Below are 24,872 nucleotides of genomic sequence, written 5' to 3' on the forward strand. Positions count from 1 at the left end.
CGTCTAACGCGTTTCTCGGAGCCGACGCGTAAAGTACTGGCCTCGCCGCACCTTCCTCAAATGGCTCCCCGACTCTACCTAGTAGAAGTCTCCAGCTTGCGGCTCCCTCTTGTCCTGCTTCGTGGAATGCGCAAGACTCGACTTCGCTGATCACAAAAAGATGAGGCCTTGATCGACTCGCTTCCTGCTACGCCTCTGAATTATGGCGGACGATACCATCGACGACACGCCACAGCTCTCAGCGACCGAGTCCAGCGAAGATGAATCAGAAGGAGAACTCGTCGAGACCCTCATCGCTGGCAGGGAGCGACGGAAGACTGCTGGGAATCGCTATGACAGGGACATGGTATTGGAAGAGGTGGCGGATGTGGACGACCAAGACGAGGTCACTTTGTTATTTGCGGGCAACGACGAGGAGGAGGAGGAGGATGAGGAATTCAGAAGTGGTGACGAGGATGACGACGCCGACATGTCTTCTAGCGATGATGACGATCAAGGTCCCAACGCCGCAACGGATGACTTCGAGGGAGAGAAGGAGATACAAAAGCAGGCCAAAGAGGAACGAGCAAAGAAACGGAAAGCAGATCTAGCCCTTACGAGCGTTGCGGGCATGAGGAAGAAACTCAAGACCGATCCTACAAAGCCGACTGTAACATCTGTTGCACCGAAACCATCCAAGAAGAAAGAGCGAGTTACATGGGTTCACGATCACGATTCCGGTCGAAGTTCTTTGCGCAAACAAACAATCGCCCACCGGGCCGAGACCATTGCCCGATTAAAAGAGAGCGAAGCCCATAGCAAAAAACTGAAAGCGCTCAAGGAACAACGGAAAAAGGAAAAAGCAAGCGACGCCCCCAAAGAACTTACGCAGGCTGATCGGTTGGCCGAAGCAGCAAGGGTCGAGCGACAGAATGCCAAGAGCCTAAACCGTTGGGAGGCCATGGAAAAGAAGAGGCAAGAAGAGCTGGCAGCAAAACTCGCAGCTCTCAAGGACAGGAAACTTGAAGGTCCAGTTGTCACCTGGTTAAGTGCCAAGGCCAAATGGGTTGGGCCTAAATTGAACAAGATCGGTACGAGAGACGCTACAGAGTTCCGCGAAGGGGGAACAGAGACGAAGAAGCGTGGGAGGAAGTCGAAAGCCTACCTCGAGCAACTGGCCGCAGAAAAGAATGCAGAGTCAAGGGGATCTGGAACAGTACAAACAAGTACTGTGGTAACCGCGGAGGCACCACTCCCTGTCTCGAATCAGCCGAAGGAGCCCGTCCAGGAAACGGTGACGACCACGACTGTTGCTCCTGTTCCGGAGGATGCGCAACCGCAAATCCCGCTCACTGCCCCGCAGGAACATGTGGACACTTTCTTAAAAGGCATACATGAGTATGCTAATATGCAACCGGACAGCAACCCGACGGAGAGCGGGCGAGTCAGCCCGGTATCTCCAGACCTGGATGCACAGCAAGCTGCAGATGTCCGTCTGGAAACACAGCAAGGTCCTAGTGCTTTGGCGGAAAATGGCCCGGTCCATGTTATCCAGGTTCAAGAACCTTCTAGCGAGGCGTTGGAAAATGTCCCCATTAAGCCTGAATCACCCACGCAGCAGACGCATATGGCCGAATCTACCATGCCACGAGAGCAGACGCGACTACCCGAGGCCTCCGGAACAGCAGAGCAGACGCAACCACCTACAAACGCTGAGCAGGAAGAGCAGATGCAGTCCTCTGGAGCCATAGACCAAAAACAGCACACTCAGCCAGCTAGGCCCATCGAGGAGTCCAAGCTGACCGAGAATTCCCAAGCGATCACGCAAACAGAGCAGGCGTTAGTTGCTGGAACCACTGCGCCAGCAGCAGCACCGGAGCCTCCATTGGTTGAAGAAGACTCGACGCGAAATTTGGTCATTCTGGACAAGTTCGAGGAGCTTTCCAGCGAGGCCCGGCAGCAATACTCCCTGTTCTACAACAACCGCAAGACAGCCAAACCAGTGAAGCACATTCAAGAGCTGTGTTCAATTACGATGTTGCCTGTTCGATACCGAGATCGAGACACAGGGATCGGGTTTGCCAATGCAGGCGCGTACAAGAAGCTCCAAGAACTGAAGGAGCACAAGTTTGTATGGAGCAGCATGCTTGGATGCTATGTAGGTCGAGAAGGAGGACCGGTAGCCCGGGGAGTACCAGAAGGATGGGGTTGAAGTTGTCCTCAGATGTAAACAGGAGTCCCAAATGAAGGGTGCCAGCACCGTTATTTGACAACAAATAATTGTAAGAAGCCTTTTGCTGATGATGGGATAAAAATGGGGTCTGGAACGAGAGGCTATGCTACTACGAGTATCTGGTCGGTACCTACCTAGGTACCCAGCAAGTAGGTAGGTGGTAGAGCACCTAGGTACTCGTAGTCAGGCTGACCCTCCTGCACGAGGCCAGAGGGACTTTGGTGCGCTCCATTTAGTAGGCGCTCTCCCCGGGCCCCGTCAGTCACCCGTCAGACCATGACCAGATCCGGTTTAGGCAGTCGATTAGAGGGTCATAGGGCTAGCGGCACATGCACGGCTTGCAGTGGCGCGCCCGTAACCCCTCATCTTATAGGCTTCTCGGGGTGCCTGGTGCCCCAATCCCTGCCCCGAAACATTGCGGTCGCGGGAAGTGGCCTCTCTGGCCTCGTCTGGAACGGGGCAAGACACACGCCCACTTTTAACGTCATCCACACAGGGCGCAGCCTGGCACCCAAATGCACCCGTGGAATGCACCAAAGTCACTTTGGTGAGTTTGCGGTGTACAAGAAATAATCAGCTGCCCAACCAAGGCGACGCCATCCTTGTCCTCTTATATCCCTCGTCTCCCAGGTACATATACTGTACCTACTTCACCGCTGTTCAATGGGAGACGATCCTCCTCCCTTACGCAAAATCCAACATGGCAAAGGCTCCTCCACCGCCAGGAAACTGAAGCGCAGGAGTGGTGACTCGGTCCTCACTCCTCGCACCTTCGCCCCGGGCGATAACAACAGGAGGGACAAAGAAAAGGAGATGGCGGCCAGTTTTTTACAGTTCTGGTAAGGACCTCATGTCCGTTCTCCATTGCAGGCCGATTCCTAACGCAGCAATTCACAGCGCCATGTGCGAGAAGCAGATTATGACTCCATGCAACTCGATTCTTTACTGCAGTGAAGCGTAAGTCTGCCTCGTCGTCTGTGTCTCTTCTTGTCAAAACGCACAGAGGCTGATAACACCATCACAGATGTCGTCGTAAGGACGCCGCGAAGCCTCTCTCGGCTTCGAACCTGTCCGCGGTTGAATCCTCTACAACACCGCCGCCGTCCCTCCCCTCGTCCCCGCGTCCAACCATAACAACGCGCGTTTCCAGCAGCGGCGCCTCCCCAGAATATCAAGATCACAAACCTGCTGGCATTCGGATACCCTTTGATCTTCACGATCACCGCTCAGATCTTGACCCCACGGAATGGAAACCCAAAATACCTCACAGTCGCGGCGCCTCGACCAACTCTGAGGCGTTTCGCTATCTCAGTCGCTTCCACCAGACACACAATATAGCCTACAACAACAGCAACAACTCTTCTTCTTCCGATCATTCTTCTGACAACCACAGCCACAGCCACCATGTCATCAAGTCTGTCGACCACCGCCCAGGACCAGCAATGCGGCACAAGAGTACTTTGAGCATGTCCACCTTGACGCCCAGCACAACAACGCCTAGTCTCGCCAACAGCCCCACCACAACATCATCCAGCTTTGGCAGCATGTACGAATTCAACCTGCGCCCACTGGCTCCCCGCACCAACCCGCTGTATAGCACCAGCGCCGGCCACTCCAGGAGCATCGATCTGGTGACGCCCCATATCCCGCCTCCCGTTGCTCCTACAGTCGTAGGCGACAACGTTGCGCTTCTTGCCGGGTCGATTCCCGCGGCGGTGGAGTCCGAGGTTAACGACCTCTGGGGCAGGAAAGTCGTGAAGCCTGTCGTGCCCGTCGCGACACCGAAGGGTGAAGGCCTAGGCGCGTTGTTCGGCAAGGATTCTTGATGTTTGAGTTGCCCTTGGGAGAGTATGGGTATGCAGGCAATAGCGTGACTTGACGACATAGTTGTGTTAAGAGAATGGATCCATGGGGAGTTCGATTGCACGTAATCCTTGATCTGATACCTAGGTAACCACTGGGAGGACCCGGCATACATAGAAGAAGTATTATTTGATACCCCCGGAATTGATGTTGCTTTTCTTTGGGATTGTGGAACACAAAGATCAGCCTTCTATCTCTCTGCCCCCTGCCCTTCCGCTTCCGCCCCAATGGAGAGATAGATGTCCTGAGCCGACGAGAGAACCACGACTCTTACGGATCTGGGAATCGATCCTCTCAGGAGACAGACCTCTCTCTCTCTCTGCTTTGGCTCTACGACTCCGTACCAATACCCCTGCAGAGGACCAAAAGAGAGCGCAACCAGCGGGAGGGGTCACACAAAAGAAAGAAGGAAGAAACAGATGATCAATTCTTCTCTCTTCAAGACGCCTTGATCCACCCAGTCAGTATATTTCATGCTATACATCTCATCGTTGAAATCTTCGCCGACCAAAAGAGAAAAGACACACGAGACATCTTCGCGTAGCTTTTGTCAACTCTCGCTCCATGATGCTAATCTTTCTCTTGAGTGATGCAGCCCCCCCTACCCTCATAAAAGTTGAGTTGACGGGGGTGTCACAACATACCACCCGGCGGCGCTCCCTTGACACTGTTCAACTCGCCGTACCGTCCCCTGTTTTTCGTCGTGTCGTACAGGCTCAATACCCTCATCGTCTGTCCACCGGTACTCTCATCGCCGGCAGAGAAGGCGTAGCCTCTCTGTTTCCTCATCCGCTGCACCTGCCTGACTTTCCTCACCGCCTTCTGGAACTGCTCCATCCTCGGCCTGTAATCCTGCACATTGTATTTCTGGATCTCCTGGACGTGGTGATAACTTTGCGGGAAATACATTCTCTTAGCATATTTCCATGCAAAATCCCGCACCAGACAGACGGGTGGAAGGACGAGGCAGAGGGCGTAGAAGACTGGGTACGAGAACATGACGGGGATGATGCCATCGAGTTCGGTCGAAAATCCACTTCCGATGTTTGGTGCCGCGTAACTGTAGGCAGGGATGAAAGCCAACCAAATCAGAAAGCTTCCCGGGATCGCCATCACGGTATACTTCGTCCAGACGTTCGTAATCAATGCGGCTTTCCCGAGGACAACCAACAGAATTGCGGTGTAAGTCGAGGTACCCCAAACCCAGTGTCCCGCAACCTTGCCATTAGACATGATGCCGTCATTCAGAAAGAAATAACTCGAAAAGATATAAGCGAGGATGGAGTGGTAAAACCCATTGGCGACCCAGGACCAAAAGCTGTGCATGCGGAAGAACACCCCTTTCTGGGTGAGTTGGTAAGATTGCGGGTAGCGATCCAAAAGACGAGCCGAGATGTATTGATCGAATACACCAATGGCGAAAGGTGGGAAAAATGTGAAGAGAACATTGTAAAAGGACAGAGTCCAAGATTCGTAAATGGTCTGGCCAGAGAAGGAGTTTTGGAAGGCATACTAGTCGTTTGTTAGCACTGATCACCCGTCTGGCCGACAATGTTTGTCCTCTGCTTACCCAGAACTGCGTCATGAACATAGCAATGTTCTTGTAAAACGAGTACAGAATGACCTTGCTGATCCGTTGATAACTCCAGGCCCCATGCACGAGGAGCAGTTTTCTGAGGTACCGAAACTGGCCAATCGAGACATCGGCACTGCGAGCAGCTTGCAGGCCTTCCACGCCACTGATACCGACCCCAACGTGTGCGGCTTGGATCATGGAGACATCGTTCGCGCCGTCGCCAATGGCCAAGAGAAGCGCCTTAAGATGCCGCTTGACGAGTTTGACGACCAGGGCTTTTTGCAAAGGTGATACTCGACAGCAGATCACGGCCTTGCAGATAACTGCCAAATCAAGAAACAATTTCTCCATATCCTTTTCCAGGGCAAAGGCCAGTGATTTGCCATCGATGACCAGTGCGAGAATATCACGCTCACCTGCCGCGGCTTGACTTCGTACTGCATCGTATTTCTTCTGTAGACTTGCTCGTGTCGCGCTAGCATTCTCCTCGTTGATGATCAATAGAGTCATATCTTCGCTGATCAACTTGCAGCTCATGCCGATATTGATGGCAGTTTCTTGTCGATCGCCCGTAAGCACCCAGACTTTGATCCCCGCTTGTTGTAGCGTGTGAATGGTATCTGGCACACCATCCTGTAGGCGATCCTCGATGGCAGTTGCTCCCAACAGGTATAAATCGTGCTCGATGATCTCTGCCGCCTTGTCAAGCTCTTCGGCACGATTGCCACCGACAGTTGTAGCTGCCCTATCGAAAATTTGTCGCCATTCTTGGTACTCTTGTTCTGGGATCTCGCGCATAGCAAGACACAGTGTTCGAAGACCCTCCGTGGCATAGTCCTCCAGATGCCGCAACGTCGTCTCCACAGTCTGATTGTCCTTGGCCAATCTCTCCATGATTACTGTATCAGCGCCTTTGCAGTATATCCTGATCTTTCCGTCGGGGCATCGAAAGATTGTTGACATCCGCTTCCTGGTAGAATTGAATTCGCAAACTGCCAATAGCTCGTATTCCACGTCTTGACCATCGACTTGGACAATCACCGAGCGCGGTTTTCGTGCCACAAACCGGTATCCAAGCATGACGGCGCCTTCAACTAGAGCACCCTCATCCGGGGATGCGGCTTGGTATTTGATCTCCGATTTCTCGTCCCTGCGTTCTGGAATAACGGTATGACATACGGACAGCAGCGAGAGGAATTGTTGAATGACTGCGGCGCTCGGGTGCGTCTTCAGATTCTCGCGGAGTTGCTTGAAATCATGAATGCCGTCCACATCCTCGGGACTGGTCGCCTTGCGGTCTTCGGGCACTACACCTGCATACTGAATTCCATGGATGGAGCACTGGCGAAATTCCATCATGTTGCAGGTCAGAGTCCCTGTCTTATCCGAGAAAACGTATTCGATCTGTCCCAATTCCTCCACAAGCGACGAGGTTCGACACACCGCAGGAGTATCGGTGTCCGTGTAATACATATCCAAATCGCTGCTGATGAGAAAAGCCTGGAAATACTTAACTATGTCGATGGTAACGAACAGTGAGAGCGGGACCAAGTTAGAGTAAAGGATCCAATAGGTGCAGAGGTCCAGGAAGAATTGCGAGGCGGCGTTGAAATTGTCGTAGTAGAGGTACGTGAGTTTCTGGCCAGCAGTGGATCGAACAATGAGATCGCCAATCGTGCTAACGGCACTGAGAACCAAAAGTATAGCAACAAGCATCAGAATCTGCTTGTTGAGCATCCGTTCCACATCTGTCCTCTTGATAGGTGTAGCAGTAGCATTTCGCATCAGCTTCGTTTCATGGCCAGTGAAAACAACCACCCCATGTACCCAGGGAGTGTTGCGGAGGATGGCTCCACGAAGAAGTAATTGTTCGGGAGTCAGGGGGTGTTCTTTCTCGTTCCCGCCACCAGACACAGTCAACGTTGCTTCATACGTGTAGAGACTGCTGTTCGGCTGTTCGGACCTTATCCGTCCGTTCAATCTCCCCAAGTCTGCAGGGTTCACCAAATGAACGGTCTCCGGAATTGCCTGTTTAATCTTGAGGTTGGTCTCCCCGTCAAGGTTGGCGGTTTCGATGTAACAAAGCCCTTCAGGTTCGGAACTTGTGAGCAGTACCAAGTCGGCAGGGAAAGACTCCTCCGACTCGACACGGACAATATCACCGACGGCAACGTTGATCCATTTTGTCTCCACGAAGCTCGAGCCTTTCAAGACCTGTGCTTTGGAGTCATTTAGAGCCTTGTCTGCCGTCTTTCGCTTCCAGTCCTCCACTAGTTCCTTGATCCCAGATATCGTCAGCACAATCAGTAGCGGAACTATAGTCGTGTAGCGATTTGTGGGGGAGACATTGGGAACTTGCTGCAGGGCGGCGGTGAACAGGAAGAACAAGTTGGCATATTTGGAGAACTGTTCGAAGAGGAATTTCGGTAGAAAGGTCGCGATGTTGTATTTGGCGGTGGAGACATGGTTGTCGACCCATTTGTTAGCAGCGTTCACCGGGGAGTTGTTGAGATGGATAATCCTGGGGCCTAGGCTTGCTGGATCGACCTTCTTCCTCGTGAACATGTCTCTGATATTGTCGAAAGTGAACTCCTTTTTCTCTCGGAATGGAGGCGTCTCATCAGTCCCGGCTGTGTCTACTCTCGAATTCTGCAGACCGGCTTCTGTCAGAGGAAGGTTGATGTCAGAGTAGTTGCTATTCCGTATCCCCAGCATTCCTTTTGCTCTGTCCATAACCCCCGACATGGACATGAGACTAGTCCGATCGCGCCTGTGTCGCCCGACCACTTTGACACCTCCACCGGGGATATGCTCGTCTGAGGGACCTGCATTGTCATAGTATTTGTATCCAGACTCTTCTTCGGTCAGCTCCTCCCCATCTCCGTATCTTGCATAGTTCTGCAGGTCCGAGGTCTGAGAGTAGTTTCGCGTACCGCTGTCCATGTACGGAGCAGTGAAGGGTCGAGTTGAGGACGTGGACGGTTGCGCTTGGCTGGCAGCCGCCGGCCTACCTCCGCCGACGAAGTCATCGTAGCTGGTTGATGGTCTCGGTTGAGGTTCTTCGGAGTCATCGATGTTGAACACGTTGAGGAGGTGCAAGTCATCTACAGGAGGGCGCTGCCCTGAGCTGTAGGTCGGCTGTGAACTCCCCAGATCATCCAGAACATTGTTATTATGGTTGGGAGCTTGAGACGCATTGGGCCTCCCGTCCATTTCTCTGGCGGATTGGCGCCAGAGGGGCTTATGAGGAGGAAGTCGAAAATCTGCGTTACTGTGCCATAAGAATCACGAAATGCCTCTGTCACGATTGCGAGTGTTTGTTGCAAACATGTTGCGCTAAATTGCAGTGTTGGCAGAGTAGATGTCAGCGTGGTGTGTTTCTTGTCGAGATTGACGGTGACAACGGCAGTACCAAGAAGCCAAGTTCGGTTTGGGATACGCGGCCGCAGGCGGAGCAACGCCTTGAAGCCCAGACTTGGAGGCCACTACTCCTCGCTCCCCGTGCGGGCAGCAGCGTCAAGTGGCTGGTCCCTACCAACCGCAGCCTAGCGAGCCTAGTGCTCAGTTTCAGTGGCTTTAGAGGCACCAGCCGAGATGCTAATAGCGTTACAGGCTATGAGGCATCCCCCATAAGGCATCCCCCATGAGGCGCAACAGAAGTGACCCCCCGAAGTCTTGCGAAGCTGGGTGGCTGCCGTTTCCCTATGGAGCAGGTACATACGTGTGAACTCATGTTATCATCATCAAAAAGAGCACAAAGTACGAGATTCTATACCAAGATAACCAAGCATCGTTTTGACTGCAGCCTAGAAGCTGTCCAGTGGTTTGATAGATTATTCCACGGGGGAGATTGATTCGTGGCTTCCTGGATCCTTGGTGTCTGAGGCGATGAGTCCCAAGAATTTAAAAATGGCTTCTGAGACTGCACTGCCACATCCATGGTTGTTGCGTTGTTGTTACAGTACATATCTTGCTGCGGTACCATCGATACAGCCCTCCGTTCCTTCTTTCGACAACAATGCCCTGAGAGGCTCTGGCGCCGAATAAAACGACTTTGGGTTCACGACTCGTGAGTGGTCATCTCTCGTTCTCAGCTCTCAGCTCGGCAATCAGCCCGCCCACGTCTCGCTTGGTCGCATCCTCCGCCAATTTCTTAGCCACGATCCCATTGATCTCTTTCCCCTTGGTCAACGCTGTGTTGATACACTTCAATAAAACTAGGGCATCGATCGCGCTCCCTCCCATCTTGGAAACCTGGCATAATTCAAAATCGTTCACAGTAAAAGTCACCGATGACTCCCGGACTTGCTCTTCACTGCGTGTTGCATCCAGCAAGATGGTTTCTCCTCCATGATAGAAGCTGAATGTTGTGCAGACGGGGTGGTGCATGATGCTCAATGGAACCGGCACTCGTTCGGCCATGGTGTAGATAGTTACAGTTTCCCCATCAACTGAGACATCTGGTCTTCGAAAGTGTCGCAACGCCGCCACAATCGCCATACAGGCACAATCAACCAGACCACCATCAGAATCCAGAACATGCACGTCCGCTCTAACTGACCAGCATTTTGCTCCCGCAATAATGCACAAGGACTCTGTATCAAGGGCACGAGATCTTCGTATAGCCTTTTCGAGGGTCCGAGACAATATCACTTCTTGCTCGGTCTGTCTGCCGACCTCATATGCCGGAGACGCGATGGGGCTCAATTCAGTGATGATTGTGAAGATGCCATCAAACTTGCGATCTTCGAGTGGCTTGGTGACTTCTGCTGAGATTTGAACATGTACTCTTCACATGCTTTTAGTATTGGTCTTACGTGTAGGTGGAGAATAACCTACCTCGTCTTCCCGAGACGGGCAGTGACTGTCCCATATTCATCTCCGAATTGTAGGTCAAGATTTCTGAATTGGTCAAGACGACGGCCATCGACTCGGACGCCGTGCTCTAGGGCCTGAAGGATGAAATTCCGCTCAATGTTGGATATGTCGATTTCGCGTGGCATCCTAACGAGGGACCGTCGGCTTGGACGGCAGGTGGTAATGATAGAGCCAGTTTAACGCCATTCAGTAGGTGGATGATTCCAAAACCTCACGGTCAGATCTGTGTGAGTGGCATGGAGTGCTTGGACTGGCAATTTGCCGTCTGCTGTAAAGTCTGCTGTTTGATCCCAAAAATACTCACGCGTTTCGTGGTTACCTGCTCCACCGTAGCGTTCTACCAGCAGCTACGGTGAACTATATTGTCCGTCAACCGAAGATATCTTTTCCTCAACAAAATCATCTTGTCGCCTCTTTGATCCATTTTTTCTTCCCGTTTTTTTCAAATATTTTCCTCTCTGGGAGCAATTAATTCTCTCAGCCTTCCGCTCTACTCTAAGCTGACTCATTGCAAGGTCTACACGGCCGCAGTGCCGCGAGTACACTGAAGTTTCCACGGTCACATGATCGTAACCACAATGCACATGCCAAATCTTCGAAATGGCTGACGCCGCGATCCACAAGCCGCCCAGACGATCCAATTTGTCTCTCATGCGAGATAAGCAGAGTGCAGCGTGCAGATTCAGGCACTGGGACGTTACTACGTACTTATCATAACACCACCACGCCACGGGAAAAAGTTACATCAAACCTCCTGCTTTAGCGAACTCTTTCAGCTCTCCCGTTTCGAGGCATCCGTTGCGTCAGCCTTGCTCAAACTTTTCCACCGAGCCTCACCCATACCCATATTTGTTGGGGCCCCCTATCAACGACTTCCACTCTCATGTCATTTTCTACTTCTCCCATTGGCAAGGAAGTTCCTTTCCACTTTTCGCTCGCACGGCTAACTCGCGGTATCCGTAACTCTGCACATAATCGGAATATCTGACAAACCTCCGACGCCTCCACCACGTGCAAGACGGTGCCGTCTGTTATCGAGGACGTGGGTCTGTGAGTGATGAATTGTTCTTATGCAATTTGATTCAAGCTTTCTGTTGTGTCCAAATCTCTATCACGGCAGACCCGTTACCCTTCGCCGCTCCTGCGGGTGTTGTAACTAGTTGCTATGGCTTGTGATATTTTTACTCCCGATGCTTCCCTCCTCCGCAACCTTTCCAGCTCCTGATCCTCAGGCTCTTCGAGGCCTTTCTGCCGAACACATGTGTTGCGTTCAGGCATTCCTGCCCAAACGTGGTTGTATGGCCACATAAATCTGGTCGATTCTTTGTTGCAACAATTGCCCTTTGTCGTCATTTGAGCTGGAATTTTCCACCCTTGCCACATCTTAAGTTTATTACTCCCCTGGCCGATGCTCGCCGGGTCGCGTCCGTTCTCTCATACAATCGGCTCTTTGGTGGCCCGTGGCCATGGCTGAAAGAGACGAACAGTCACCAACAATCGAGAAAGATAACAACGACGCCGATGCCAACCCTGCGCGTCGGCACAGTCTCAGGGGGCTCAGGCATGGAAACAGACACCACCAAAAGGTCAAGTTCTCCGACGTTGCTGACGATGCGGGAGAGTCTCTCGTCGGGATCAGCACGCACGGGATTGTCCCAACAATTCGCTTGCCTGATTCTGAAGACGTTGCCGACCACGGTCTTCCGGCCTCGGATTGGGCTGGCATCACAAATGCTGCCGCCGCTGAAGCTCAGGTCCGCGCCAGTCGCCTGGCCAATACACTAAGCCATTCTCATGCACAACCGAGACCACATTCAGGAATTCTTATTTCTCAAAGCACGACTCCTCAAACGTTAGCATCTCCGAACTCGTCTCCCCCTTCGAAGCCATTGAGTGACTGGCTTATTACTGAAGATGATATCCCCTTAGAACCACTCGAGAAGGACAAACGACCCTATGCGTTACACGATGTCCCGAGTGACGACGACACGGACAACGACGATCCCAAAGCCCTGCACCAAAGCAACGAGAATGTTGAGGAAGCAAGACGGCTCATTAGGACACTGACAAGCGGTCATGGTGCGACAGCGTGGCAAGAGGAGTCACGATCGGGAACAGAGACGCCCGCAGTTGACAAGCGCCTTCATGATTTGGATTATGTTCCCCCTCCAGACCAATATCGTCCTAGTGTCTTTGGCGCCCTTCTTGCCTCGAAATTGGCACATTTACAACGGAATGGAGTTACTTATCCCACCTATCACGATGACCACGCTTCACAAGCGCCCAACAAGTCCTCTCCAAAAGGCTTCTATTCCAAAAGCCATTCTCGTGCAGGTTCTGAGAGCCGGGATCTCTCTACGCCATCATCTGGAAGGGCTACGCCCTCTAAAAGACCGAAGTGGTATGATAAAGACAGTCATGAACGCCAATCAACAGGGTCTCTGGCAACCTTGTTGGCTCAAGCATCCACGACCTCGACAGCAGCGGCTGCGCCTCAAACCAGCAACTACGTGCCTCGTCCACCGTTACATCATGCAAAGTCCTCTAATAGCATGATTGCCACAGCAGTGGACATGATCAAACATCCCGCAAACTATTTCCATCACAAATCCACGCAGTCCCTGGTAGATGAGGAGCGCGTCATCCTGGATGTCGCCGACATCATCGCTTGTCGAAAGTACCTGAAGAAACTAGCTAGATGTCTGATGGCGGTAGGAGCACCAACTCATCGTCTCGAGGAATATATGAAGACCTCCGCGCGAGCACTCAATATCGATGGCGATTTTCTCTATATGCCAGGCTCGATGCTGGTCTCGCTCAACGACAGAGTCACCATGAGCACAGAAGTCACTCTGGTGAAGGAGTCGCAGAATGTGGATCTTGGAAAGTTCAAAGACGTCTTTGACGTGTACAAGCTGGTCATTCACGGCAAATACAGTGCTGAACAAGGGACGGCTGATCTAGACGATATTATGAAGAAGCGGGGACGACACTCTCTTCCGTTACGGATTTTTGCATACGGCGTCGCGGCCATTGCGGTGGGCCCCTTTGCCTTTTCTGCCCGACCAGTTGACTTTGGTCCAAGTTTTATCTTGGGATGCACTTTGGGCTGGTTACAGCTTGTGGTGGTGACCCGGTCGGAGCAGTTCTCACACGTGTTCGAAATACTTGCTTCCGTTCTCATCTCTTTCGCGTCCCGTGGCCTGGGTTCTATCTACCACAAAGGCACAGCTGTCTTCTGTTTCTCAGCCATCGCGCAGAGTAGCATAGCCCTAATCCTGCCAGGGTACATGGTGCTGTGCTCTGCTCTGGAATTACAAAGCAAAAGCATTGTTTCAGGGTCGGTCAGGATGGTATACGCCATTATATATTCACTGTTTCTCGGTTTTGGAATCCTGATCGGCACAGTCGTCATGGGTACGTCTGCATCTCTAACCGAAATCGATTTCGGACTATTCTCACTGACACAATTCTAACAGGACTCATCTATCCTCAAGCACAAAGCGATGTGACCTGCAACATCCCGACCTGGTGGAACGATTCCAATCACGGACCTAAACTCTTATATGTCAGATTCATCTGGGTTCCGATATTCGCAATATGTCTTGCTATCATCAACCAAGCAAAGTGGAAGCAAATACCAGTCATGACTCTTATCGCTTTTGTTGGCTATCAGGCAAACTTCTGGATCTCGACCAAACTTTCGAACAATATCCAGGTAGCCAATGCGATTGGCGCCTTTGCAATTGGGACAATGGCAAATCTGTATTCTCGCTTCTTTCATGGTCTCGCCGCTGCCGCCATGCTACCGGCGATCTTCGTCCAGGTCCCTAGTGGATTGGCCGCGAGCGGGAGCCTGGTGGCGGGCATCACGAGTGCCGATCAAATCACCGGCAATGTGACAGGAGTTAGTGTCATCAACAACGGCACTGCGGGGTTCTTGGACGCCCAGAACAGTACAAGCAGTGCGAGTGTCTACGGCGGTACGATTTTCAATGTTGGGTATGGAATGGTTCAGGTGGCAATCGGTATTAGCGTTGGTCTTTATTTGAGCGCTTTAATTGTGTATCCATTTGGCAAGAGGAGGAGTGGACTATTCAGCTTGTAAATGTCAAAGCATAGTTTTGCTTGCAAATGACATGCTTGGGCTTGAACAAGCCTTGAGAAACAAAAGTTTTGCAGTCTACTACTACTAATAGTGAGCCGGCAAGGCTGAGCGGCCTGCCAAGCCCCGTAAGGCTGCCCGCCTGCGATTATCGCTTGGAAGTTTTCCAAGCACAAGACCGATCTCTTGTCATACGCCCTGTCTGCTACGCTCTTCATCTTCTTGATCCCACTGAAGGTTCTCTGCTACATACCTCCTAGTGTCTCATACCCAAAATGACGACAGGCAAGCTCCCTTTACCTGTTTCTTGCACTGCAGTCTAACTCTAGAAATAGCCCACCGACCGACGTTTGATCCTGCACGAGGCAAAGAGGCGCAGAGAGGTCCAGCTTATCATCAACGGCTACTACCAGCGCATACTCTTCTCAAAGTTCGGTCAGTCGCGACCGAAGCACTAGGACAGAGTCCTTCTGACGATGATCAGGCAACCCGGTCAAGGCGGAGCGGACGAAGCTCAGAAAAGAGATCTCAGAGCAGAATTACTTGCGGCAGAAGCGGCGCATTTTGCGAAGACGAAGGGAACGACTGCAGAACCCACGACCAGTCCCTCTAAACCTGTGAAGCGGGAACTCGAAGATTCGCCTGATGATGGTGATAGCGACAATGAAGACCCTGAAATAAAACGAAGGAGGATACTGGAAGAGACTAGAGATATCGACGCAGACTCAGATGGAAGCGACACTGACAGCAGCGACGAGGAAAGTGACGAAGAAGATGAGACAGCAGAGCTGATGCGCGAACTCGAGAAGATCAAAAAGGAAAGAGCCGAGCAAAAAGCCCGGGAAGAAGCAGAGCAGGCTCAACAGGCACAAGACGAGCGAGAACGAGACATTGCACTTGGTAACCCGTTACTCAATCCGAAAGCATTCAACGTGAAGAGGAGGTGGGACGACGACGTGGTCTTCAAGAACCAAGCTCGAGGCACAGAACAGAAAGGGAACAAGGAGTTTGTCAATGTGCGTCCACCCCAGACCGTTGCGATATGCGGGTGCAGCCAAACTGATGAGATTGCAGGATCTACTGAGGTCGGATTTCCACAAGAAGTTCATGGTAAGAGACTCGGTGTTGGGAAGACTCTTCTGGTTTGACTGACTCGTTCTATTCTAGTCGAAATATGTCCGATAAACCATGCCTCAGACTTGAACGGATTGGCAATGGTTGGCAAAGCTGTTGCTGGCTGCCATCGTGCTACGACGCTAAGATCTCCTCCTGAGATAAGATATGCTAACCTCCGAAAGCGGTTTTACCAGCTGAATCGATACAGAGACACCAGTGGTGGCAAAACATCTGATGGCTTTCGATGTGCCCACGTGCACAACCAAGCAAGCTGAAAGAGCTGCAGGTCGTGCATTAGAGATGCTGCTAGTCCTGAAGTTCGGATGATGGCACAGCGCCCAGCGTACTGGGCAGGGGTGTGAGGTTGTGCATCGAACTCTTATGCAAGTGACGCCAAAGGTCTGAAAGCTTAGGCAGGGTTCGCGCGTATCTTGGTTATTGCGACACTGGGGAGTTGATTCTTGGATCTCTTGAACCAAGCACCTGCGAATCCCAGGGTAAGATCAGCTTGGATTCCCTCATCTGGGAACTGATGCCACAAGTCCTGGTTGGATTGGCATTGCGCGAATAGCCGGATGGGCCCTGAGCGAAGGGAAAAGAGGGGAAGAGGTGGCTGAGAGGGGGTGGCACCCGGGAGTGGACCAGGCGAGAGCAGGGAACCCTGAGGGCCAGCCGACAGGGCCTCCCAAAGGGCCATTAGGGGCACCAAGGGCACCAAGGGCCATCTGCTTCCGGCAGCAAAAGCAAGCAGATCGTGCTTGTTCGGGCGACACGGTGACGCGCGCAATCAGCAAATGCACCAGATGCCGTCATAGGCACCTGGATGCAAGTTTCCCAGCTGCGGGGCACAACTCACCCATTCGCCCAGTCAGCTCACAGCGAAGCTCCAATCAACTCACTCTCGTCGCCTTCTGAGCAGCATTCTCTATGCCCAAATAGCTCCTGGCACCAGCATTCTTTGTGCCCCTCCAGTTCTGACGGAGATGAACCCTCACTCTCACCACAAAGCTTCCAGTCCTCGGAGCCAGGCCAGACGCAGGACCGTGCCCGGGTCAAGGTGTCACTGAGGCGCAACCCATCCCCTCCCTCCTACCTCATCCTCAGCCAATGTTGGCACCAGGAAATGACGATACTTTTGCGCCTTCCCGGCTTCCTTGCTCTTTATGCTTCTGGATTCAGCTGTCCAACACCTGGCCTTGTTTCACGCGGGGTCTCTCCACCAAGTCATTGGCTCTGATCGAGAACTTACGTAGTCTGTGAACAACCTCCCCGTCAGTTTGTGACTCGTGCCTGACGTGCTTTGGAATGAACCTCTGTTAGAGTCTAGTCAGGGTCGTTGCTCTCCTTGTTTGGCTCATGTGCTCTCGTGGTGTCCTTAAAACCCTTGTCTTGCTCCCTCTTGAACTCACTTCAACCTCCTTCAATTCTCCAGTCTCTCCAACAGCTGAAACTCACATCTTCTAACAGAACCAAACAAGCAAACAAACTCAAGGCACCATGTCTTACAACGATGACAACGTACGACCTTGCTCGACCTTGAAGGGACGTTCTGCTGACATCCTCTAGACCCGCGGCGGTGGCTACGGTGACGATAGCTATGTAGGTCACCCGAGAAGTGTACTGCAACCCCTCCTGACTGAAAGCTAGGGCTCTGGCGGACGTCAACAAGGCGGCTATGGCGACGACAGCTACGGTGTATGCTCTTCCCATCTAACTCTCTTCCCTCGATACTGACATGCGTCAGTCGTCCGGTCGACAGACTGGTGGCGGTCTAGGGTCCGATGACACCTACGGAGACTCCACCGTCACTGGAGGTCGCAGCACTGGCCGGGATAACGAATTCGGTGGGCTGTCGTCGATTCCCAAGAAGACTTCATTGCACTAAACGTACATACAGGCATGGGCAGTGGCAGGACTGGTGCACAAGATGCCGGTGGCTTCGGCGCAAGTGATGATACCTACGGCTCCGGGACCCGCGATACCTCTGGTGGCTATGGAGGTGGTGGCCGTACTGGTGGCGGTCTAGGCACCGATGACACCTATGGAGATTCGACAACCACAGGTGGTCGCAGCACCGGCCGTGACAATGAATATGGTGAGTTTGGTCTGCTGTGTTTAATAATATGACCTGACCTCGTGGAAAAGGCATGGGCAGTGGCAGAACCGGGGCACAGACATCTGGCGGCTACGGTGCCAGCGACGACACTTATGGCTCCAACACTGGCGGTGGCAGTGGCTTCGGAGATGACAGCACTGGCACTGGCCGCCGCGGGGATGATTTCACCTCTACCGGTGGCTCTGCAGGTGGACTCGGTATGGCTACCACGGTATATGTCTTGACAGTAGCTGACCTAAGAAAGGTGCCGATGATACTTATGGCGACTCGACCCGAACCGGAGGCGTTTCTTCAGGCCGTGATGCTGACTACGTGAGTACTACCCTGGTGCACCGATCTCCAAAGTCTCGAAATTGATATTGACTGATTTATTCGTAGGGAATGGGATCCGGCCGCACCCAGCAACAAGACCGTGGCGGCTATGGCGGTGACAGCTACGGCGGCGACAACTATGATGATAACACCTCAGGTGGCAAGAAAAACGACTCTACCATGGGCAAAGTGATGGAGAAGGCGGGCAGTATGTTCGGAAGCAGCAAGTTGGAGGAACGAGGTACGGAGAAGAGACGTGGTGCTGGAAATGATGATGACTATTAGGTCACGTTGAACCACGTTGAGGATGGTAGGACGGCATCGTCAACAATGGGAAATGGGGGACCGGGGACTGAATGAGACCCTATGCCCACATTGCTATTGTCCGTGAGCCACGAACTGCTCGGGCCAGTGGGGACATTTCGCGTTACGACGAATACGAGGAACATCACAGTTGATTTGAGACTGTGCCTATGCCAGATCTCATCCTATTCCCCGTCCGCTGAATACAAGTAAATGTAAATGTATTGGAGATCTGCCGGTATCGTCACCGTCGTTCCCAGCCAACCACCCGAATCTCCACTCCAGCCTTGTCATCCTTGAGCCACATTTCCTTACCACTGATGTCCGCCGGCGTGACGTCTTCCTCCTCTTCGTTGTCCTCCTCATCGCTCTCATCGTGTACAGTATTAGCATCGGCAATGCTTTCTTTCCGTCTCCCCAAATGCTGAGGCAGCTCGACGTCGTCTCCTCCGACCCATTCCTGAACCTTGGATTGCGAGACGTGTTTCCATTTGGCGGACTTGACGCCGGAGTGAGGCGAAGGCAACAGGTCGGGGAAGAAGGTGTCGCACTCAAAGTCATTCCCATCGCCACCACCACCATCATCTGTCGCGCTCGCGGTTTGTGGTATCCGGCGGATCTGCGTCTGCAGGATTCTCACGTCGAAATGTTTGCCTTCCCCGCCGCCACCGCCGGCGGCGCCCCCAGCGGTTTCGCCCTCGGTGTCCGTGCCCGTTTCGCTGCCCGCGGGGGTGGTGGGTGTGTGTAAGTTGGCGGACGAGAGGGAGAGGACTTGTCGGTAGATCTCGGCGCCGCCGATGCAGAAGATCTTGTGGATTGATAGAGACAACGGCGGGGTATTGTGGTCCCGCGATCCCGGTCCCGGGGCGGAAGTAGGCGCGGTGGTTGTGTCGGGCGTCGGTATGTGGATGGGTGCTTGTGAGGAGAGCAGGGATAATGTCGAAGGCAGGGAGGCGGAGATGAGGATTGGTGATATCGACGCAGCACCTTGTGATGATGTGGAAGTTGGCGGGACGAGGATGGTGCTGGGCCGTCTCTGGGTTGGTCTGCTCTTGGATGTCGAATTCAATTTGATCCGCACACTTGGCTTCGGCGGTGGGAGGGTATGTAGCTCCCACTGCGACGACGCGGCATCGGCTTCCCCGGTAGCGGTAGCGGTAGCAGATTTCAATTCGTCAAGAATCTTCCTCCCTAGCTCCTCGGAATCTGAACGTGTGATGATCACATTCAGTCTGCCGGCCAGCGGTCGGAATTTCGGAGGGATGCTCTCCCAGGTCTTGCGGCCCATGACCACGGCATTTAGCGTCCTCAGCCCTGTCGGTGCCGTAGCCGTCGCGACCGACGAAGAAGAGGCGGAAGACACTGCCTGTTGCGAACCGATCTTGGCGGCTGCTTCGGGGCCGTGAGAGGTGACGGTTTTGAAAAAGGCCATGTCGGCCCTGATCGGCGGCCAGGGCAGCTTACCCTGGTGACCGATGCCCATGGGCGGATTCAGCGACGTCGCGACGATGATGTAGATGGGCTTGGGACGGATGAAGATGGGCGTGACGATGGTCGTGGTCGTTTTGATGATGCGTTTTGATGACGGCGAGAGCATTTCTGGATCTTGTCCCTCTCCTCTCTCTTCCTCGCTGTCGCTGTCGTAGTTCGGGGGCAGTCTTGGCGTGGCCAGCTCCGTGGGTGATGGTGGTTCCGAGAGCGTGGTTGATGGTGGTGTTGGCACAGACATTGTCTCTTTGTTACCTAGGAAATCACTCTAGGTCCAGCGCGCGTGGTTTCGTGTTTTGTAGAGAGTTTTCTCGTCAAATCGTGGAGAGAAACGTCAGTGATATCGCGATACCAAGGGCCTTGGGAGTGTCGATCGACGTCTTTATCAATCAACGCCCTTTTTTTGAGTTTTAGGTCTCTTTCCACAGGCTTAAGTTGAGGAACGGGTAACTTTCCAGCTTCAAGTCACCCCATCCGCCTGTCGCCTCGGTCTCTTCGTTCTCGAATCTCTGTCTTTCGTCCTCTGTCTGGCGTTTTCGGTCGAATGGAGATGGGAAAGAGCAAATTTGAGTGAGTGAGTGAGTGAGAGAGGTAGATAGATAGAGTCAAGAGCGGTCGGATAGAGGAGAAGATCTCCCCCAGAGATGGACGACGCGTTACACAAACACACCACACATGCAGCTGCACCGCCTGGATGGGCTAGATAAACGTACCTAGGTACATATGGAAATGTACGTAACGGACTATGTGGTAGTTACCAGTCACAGGATGGAGGACACCTTGTGATGTTTTCAGGAAGCTATCAAGTTGGAACAAGTGGTCAAGCTTCGAGCTGGTCTAGACCTCGCCTGATCGCGACTCACTGCACTCCTTCGCCAAGTAAACATCGAAAAGGTCATCGCGCCCAGCTTGCGGAGTCCAGGCTTCCGGAGGCGCTGGCGCTGGATCGCGCTGGCTTTGGGCGGCCCCGCGGGCTAGAACGCGGGTATAGGGCCACCTATGGGAGTGCCTACTGGGATGCCGTAGGCACCCAATAGGCACCCAGTACCTGGATACCTGATTATTTGACATTTGGTTGCATGTACCTGCCCTTATGGGAAGAAGGGTACCTGGATGGCTCTCAGTACCCGACATTTTACAACTGCTGCTGGAGCCGCTGTAACTTAGGACTCCGGGGGAAACAGCGTGCCGAAAACTAACTGCTTGCACTGCTTGCAGGTGGCTACAAGTCGGTACAGCATGGCAATTGCATCCCATCTGTTGCTATTCTTTCTTACAGGGATTTATCTAAGCTGTGATACGCTGAAAAGAACTGTTGGCCCTTTCCTCCGAAGCCAGATAGTCGCCCACACATAACATGACTATCTGCTCGAGGTGTTCCCCACTGTACGAGGTAGAGGTGATGTTGCTTATGCACCTACCTTGGTGACTTGATGAGCTTGGGCCACTGCTCCAGCGTTTCGTCCTGTCGGAAGAGAAAATTCCGTCCAGGATCCGCGAGGAAGGCAGAAGGCAGAAGGCATCTGGGTTCATGGCGTCGGGAAAATGGTGCGTTGTTCTCCTTGGTGATACCTCAGTATGATACAATGATTCGTCCTTATGGGGAAAGGTGCTCGACGAAAGGCGTCTACCCAGCGACGACTTTACTCCTCTCCAGGAATACTGATGAGTCCCTAGTTTTGTTCGAACCAGAAATTCCCGCATAAAACTCCGGTGTTGAAAATGATGGGACGCTTTGATATCAGTGTCCTATTCAGGGTTACGTATAGGGCCAATGTGGGATGCAATCGTTTGAACAACACCTGTTCTCTTAGGTGTCCGTCATCTCGAGCGTCGTCTCGTACTTCTCCAGGAACTTCTTGAATCCCTCCTCCACCACCTTGACGTCCTCCTCCATTTTCCTCCTGGCTGCCTCGTCCTGTCCGTTGAGACGCCGGCCTTGGTGGTCGCTTTTGAGAGTGTCCAGTCCGCCAAAGAGCCAGATCTCCTTCATTGTCCGCGTCAACATCATGATCTCCTCTGCTGCGCGGACGATTGCCGTTGATTCAACGTCGAGCTGAAACTGCTGAACGGCCGTGTCTGTCAGGGACGGCGGAGCTGGAGCATTGCCCGTGCCTGCAGGAGCCGTGGCAGTTTGCGCGGCTGTGTCATCGAGAGCCACAGCGAGAATGTTCTCGAGCCTCTTGATCAAGGTGGTTGAGAGAGCCGTTATGCGGGCTGGAGGGCAGATGTCAGAACATCGTTTGTGATTACAGTCCACGTTCAACCAGTGGATCGAGGCCGCTGGTTGGATTCGAGGGAGATAATAGGCACTCGGGGGCCAGAATTACTTGCCCAAAGTGGCTGCGCATACGTACCTTGTAAGAATTTGGCCGTGGGCACGGCGTCCGAGGCTGTCTCTCTTTTGGTTGTCGATTCCATTCTGCGAAAGGTCCGGCTCCGCCTCCTCAGCCTTGGACTTCTTCGGCCTCCACGATCAGCTCTCCTCAGACGCCCACACGGTCTTTTTGAAATCCCCCAATATCCTCAACCAGATTCCTTGGGGCGGGGGACTTTGAAGCTGCAAATCGAGTTCAGCCTCTTTTGGGCCTGAACCTGTCCTTTTCTTGATCCACCCAGCTTCTTACGAGGCAGTCAAGCCAAAAAGTAGGACAAAAGTCACGAACCAGGGAGGATCTGCTGCATTTCGCAGTCAAGGAGAAACGCGGCCCTTGGTTGCTGCGGTCAGCTCGTGCGTAATGGGAAGGTGTTACGTCGACTTGGTTACGACATGCTCTTCACTGCGAGGCCATGTGATGGAGAAACGTGCACTACAAACAGACTTTTGGAGTGTTGCGCAACGGTTCAGAAGCATTGTGCTTCTCGATTATATGCTCCGCTGGAGTCAGACACTACTGTAGAGCATGCAGCCTGCGCACAGCAATACAGAAACCTTCACTCGTTACCACCCTCCATTTCATTTGCCCTTGTGATCTTGTTCGATTCAATGAGACGCAGCAGACTGATATATGCCTGAGGAGTCGATCGTCTTTTGGGACAATTGTCTCAACAAACAACCCTCTCGAGCACCTTTTCTCTGTACGCTATTACGAAAAGTGCAAAGCGTTGATGAGACGTTCACGCAATGAGTGACATCCCTCCAGAGCCAAGCTTCCTTTCTTACGCTTGGTCTTCGTCGCCTTTCTGGCCATTCAAACGAGAGGTACCGAGTACAAGTAAGCTCGAGCCAAATTCTTACTTCATCAGTTGAGCAGGCGAGCTGAGTGGATACGACTCAACGACTGTCGTTGCATTTCTCGGAACCACGGGATCGTCGAAGGCGCCGCCACGCAGCTTGAGCGGATAATGGCGTTGTCTTCGCCACAGGCCGATAAATATAGAAGCAATAAGTCGCCGATTCTGATTCGATCAGCCCCTCGCAGCCACACCTTGTCTCAGAAGAAATTCTCCGCAACCATGCGTGCCATGCGTGCCATGCCACCTTCCTGCCACCGACGCAAGGCACAGCTATGTGTTCATTTGCAGTACACAAAATACAGTTGCTCCATCGCCCCAGCAGGCTCTCACCCCTGACGTCAAATCCAGGACTCGGATCACTCGGTGATGTGGATCATATGTGCATTTTTCACGAGCGCTGGAATCGACTGGAAAGATGGCCACATCACACGATCCACCGTACCTGAGACATTGCCCATGAAGACGGCAGGTGCTTGCAAATCCCCCCATCTACGTTTTGACCGTATTGAGTACTTGGGCTGACCAGCAACGGACAAACAATAGAGAAAAAGATTCATACGCAGCGTAGTCTCACACGAGAAGCGGGTATGGCGATGTGAGGGACCAATGGCAAATGCTGGCCGCAGGCAGACTCAGACCAAATCCACAACTGATCGCACCGATACCTCGCCTCCCAACAACCACTTGCCAAGCTCATATAACGGTGGCCGGGAGTGACACCTTGAGCCATATTCACCATGCAGTATGGATTGACGGCCTTAAACTGCCCCAGCTGGATCCCGGCCTCCGATTACTCCTCATGGTACTGGAGACATACACCACCTTCGGCCTCCACGTGGTGGAGAATTTGACCCAACGTATACCTTTCGGCCGGGTTAGCTTTTCCTTTCGATGGCACGTTGCCCTGCTGCGCCTTCGAGGTGTTGGGTGACGATCGAATAGCTTACCTATATGGATCAGAGTATCTATGGTGAGATGTAGGTATAAGAAAGAGGTATTTGCCCGCTCTCTCCCGCCGAATCTCCTTCTCTACAACCCTACAAGCCCTCCTGTCATTCGCTGTTTCCATTTCGTTATACACACATTCGTTCTTCTCGCCTAACATGGCCAAGCCAATCGTTCTATTTTCCCTGCTCGCTCCCGCTCTCTCAGCGGTCTTGCCTCGCAGTCAAGAGAGCTCATGGAATGACTGGGCCTCGTCGAGCACGACGACCATAGTGCCCATTAGCACTACCCCAAGCTCCTCTTGGAATGACTGGACGCCTTCAAGCACAACTACTGTTCCTACCACTACTACGACACCTTCGAGCTCTAGCACGTGGGGTGACTGGACATCAAAATCCACCACTCCCAGCGTGTCCACGACATGGACGACCCCAGTCACGAGCAGCACGACAAGCAGCAGTGGCTGGAACGACTGGACCTCATCTTCTTCCTCCAGCACCACCACTACTACGCCTTATACCAGCTCGACGACTTCCAGCAAGGGCTGGAATGACTGGACCTCGTCTTCTTCCTCCAGCACCACAACCACCACGCCTTATACCAGCTCGACGACTTCGAGCAAGGGCTGGAACGACTGGACCTCATCTTCTTCCTCTAGCACCACCACGCCTTACACTAGCTCGACGACTTCGAGCAAGGGCTGGAACGACTGGACATCATC

General features: G+C 52.9%; 10 protein-coding genes across 10 annotated transcripts in view; 6 read left to right on the top strand and 4 right to left on the bottom strand.

Annotated features, from left to right (window-relative positions):
• Positions 1–202: 202 nt before the first annotated feature.
• On the top strand, positions 203–2,191 carry Z520_05665 (uncharacterized protein; the record flags this gene model as incomplete). Its single annotated transcript, XM_016776168.1, has 1 exon — positions 203–2,191. The coding sequence occupies one exon, from the start codon at positions 203–205 to the stop codon at positions 2,189–2,191; it is 1,989 nt and encodes a 662-aa protein (XP_016632487.1).
• Positions 2,192–2,875: 684 nt separating this feature from the next.
• Positions 2,876–4,038, top strand: Z520_05666 (uncharacterized protein; the record flags this gene model as incomplete). The annotated part of the gene is made up of 3 exons (XM_016776169.1): positions 2,876–3,051; positions 3,110–3,169; positions 3,237–4,038. 3 exons carry the CDS (start codon positions 2,876–2,878, stop codon positions 4,036–4,038), a joined length of 1,038 nt encoding a protein of 345 aa, XP_016632488.1.
• Positions 4,039–4,708: 670 nt separating this feature from the next.
• Positions 4,709–8,864, bottom strand: Z520_05667 (uncharacterized protein; the record flags this gene model as incomplete). The annotated part of the gene is made up of 2 exons (XM_016776170.1): positions 4,709–5,587; positions 5,646–8,864. 2 exons carry the CDS (start codon positions 8,862–8,864, stop codon positions 4,709–4,711), a joined length of 4,098 nt encoding a protein of 1,365 aa, XP_016632489.1.
• Positions 8,865–9,728: 864 nt separating this feature from the next.
• Z520_05668 (uncharacterized protein) lies at positions 9,729–10,654 on the bottom strand (the record flags this gene model as incomplete). The annotated part of the gene is made up of 2 exons (XM_016776171.1): positions 9,729–10,440; positions 10,491–10,654. The coding sequence occupies 2 exons, from the start codon at positions 10,652–10,654 to the stop codon at positions 9,729–9,731; spliced, it is 876 nt and encodes a 291-aa protein (XP_016632490.1).
• Positions 10,655–11,995: 1,341 nt separating this feature from the next.
• Z520_05669 (uncharacterized protein) lies at positions 11,996–14,637 on the top strand (the record flags this gene model as incomplete). The annotated part of the gene is made up of 2 exons (XM_016776172.1): positions 11,996–13,946; positions 14,009–14,637. The coding sequence occupies 2 exons, from the start codon at positions 11,996–11,998 to the stop codon at positions 14,635–14,637; spliced, it is 2,580 nt and encodes an 859-aa protein (XP_016632491.1).
• A 473-nt stretch (positions 14,638–15,110) lies between these two features.
• Positions 15,111–15,786, top strand: Z520_05670 (uncharacterized protein; the record flags this gene model as incomplete). Its single annotated transcript, XM_016776173.1, has 2 exons — positions 15,111–15,650; positions 15,709–15,786. The coding sequence occupies 2 exons, from the start codon at positions 15,111–15,113 to the stop codon at positions 15,784–15,786; spliced, it is 618 nt and encodes a 205-aa protein (XP_016632492.1).
• Positions 15,787–17,247: 1,461 nt separating this feature from the next.
• Positions 17,248–18,463, top strand: Z520_05671 (uncharacterized protein; the record flags this gene model as incomplete). The annotated part of the gene is made up of 8 exons (XM_016776174.1): positions 17,248–17,268; positions 17,317–17,349; positions 17,398–17,445; positions 17,495–17,594; positions 17,648–17,845; positions 17,896–18,063; positions 18,111–18,178; positions 18,245–18,463. The coding sequence occupies 8 exons, from the start codon at positions 17,248–17,250 to the stop codon at positions 18,461–18,463; spliced, it is 855 nt and encodes a 284-aa protein (XP_016632493.1).
• Positions 18,464–18,725: 262 nt separating this feature from the next.
• On the bottom strand, positions 18,726–20,210 carry Z520_05672 (uncharacterized protein; the record flags this gene model as incomplete). Its single annotated transcript, XM_016776175.1, has 1 exon — positions 18,726–20,210. One exon carries the CDS (start codon positions 20,208–20,210, stop codon positions 18,726–18,728), a length of 1,485 nt encoding a protein of 494 aa, XP_016632494.1.
• A 1,569-nt stretch (positions 20,211–21,779) lies between these two features.
• On the bottom strand, positions 21,780–22,390 carry Z520_05673 (uncharacterized protein; the record flags this gene model as incomplete). Its single annotated transcript, XM_016776176.1, has 2 exons — positions 21,780–22,186; positions 22,327–22,390. The coding sequence occupies 2 exons, from the start codon at positions 22,388–22,390 to the stop codon at positions 21,780–21,782; spliced, it is 471 nt and encodes a 156-aa protein (XP_016632495.1).
• Positions 22,391–24,157: 1,767 nt separating this feature from the next.
• Z520_05674 (uncharacterized protein) overlaps positions 24,158–24,872 on the top strand; it is a gene marked incomplete at both ends in the record, with an annotated part of 1,700 nt that continues 985 nt past the window's right edge. The window contains one exon of the mRNA XM_016776177.1: positions 24,158–24,183. Within this exon, the coding sequence (XP_016632496.1) occupies positions 24,158–24,183 (26 nt within the window). The remainder of the gene's footprint in view (positions 24,184–24,872) is intronic.

Source organism: Fonsecaea multimorphosa, assembly GCF_000836435.1.
Source record: "Fonsecaea multimorphosa CBS 102226 unplaced genomic scaffold supercont1.10, whole genome shotgun sequence".
Classification (NCBI taxonomy): Eukaryota; Fungi; Ascomycota; class Eurotiomycetes; order Chaetothyriales; family Herpotrichiellaceae; genus Fonsecaea; species Fonsecaea multimorphosa.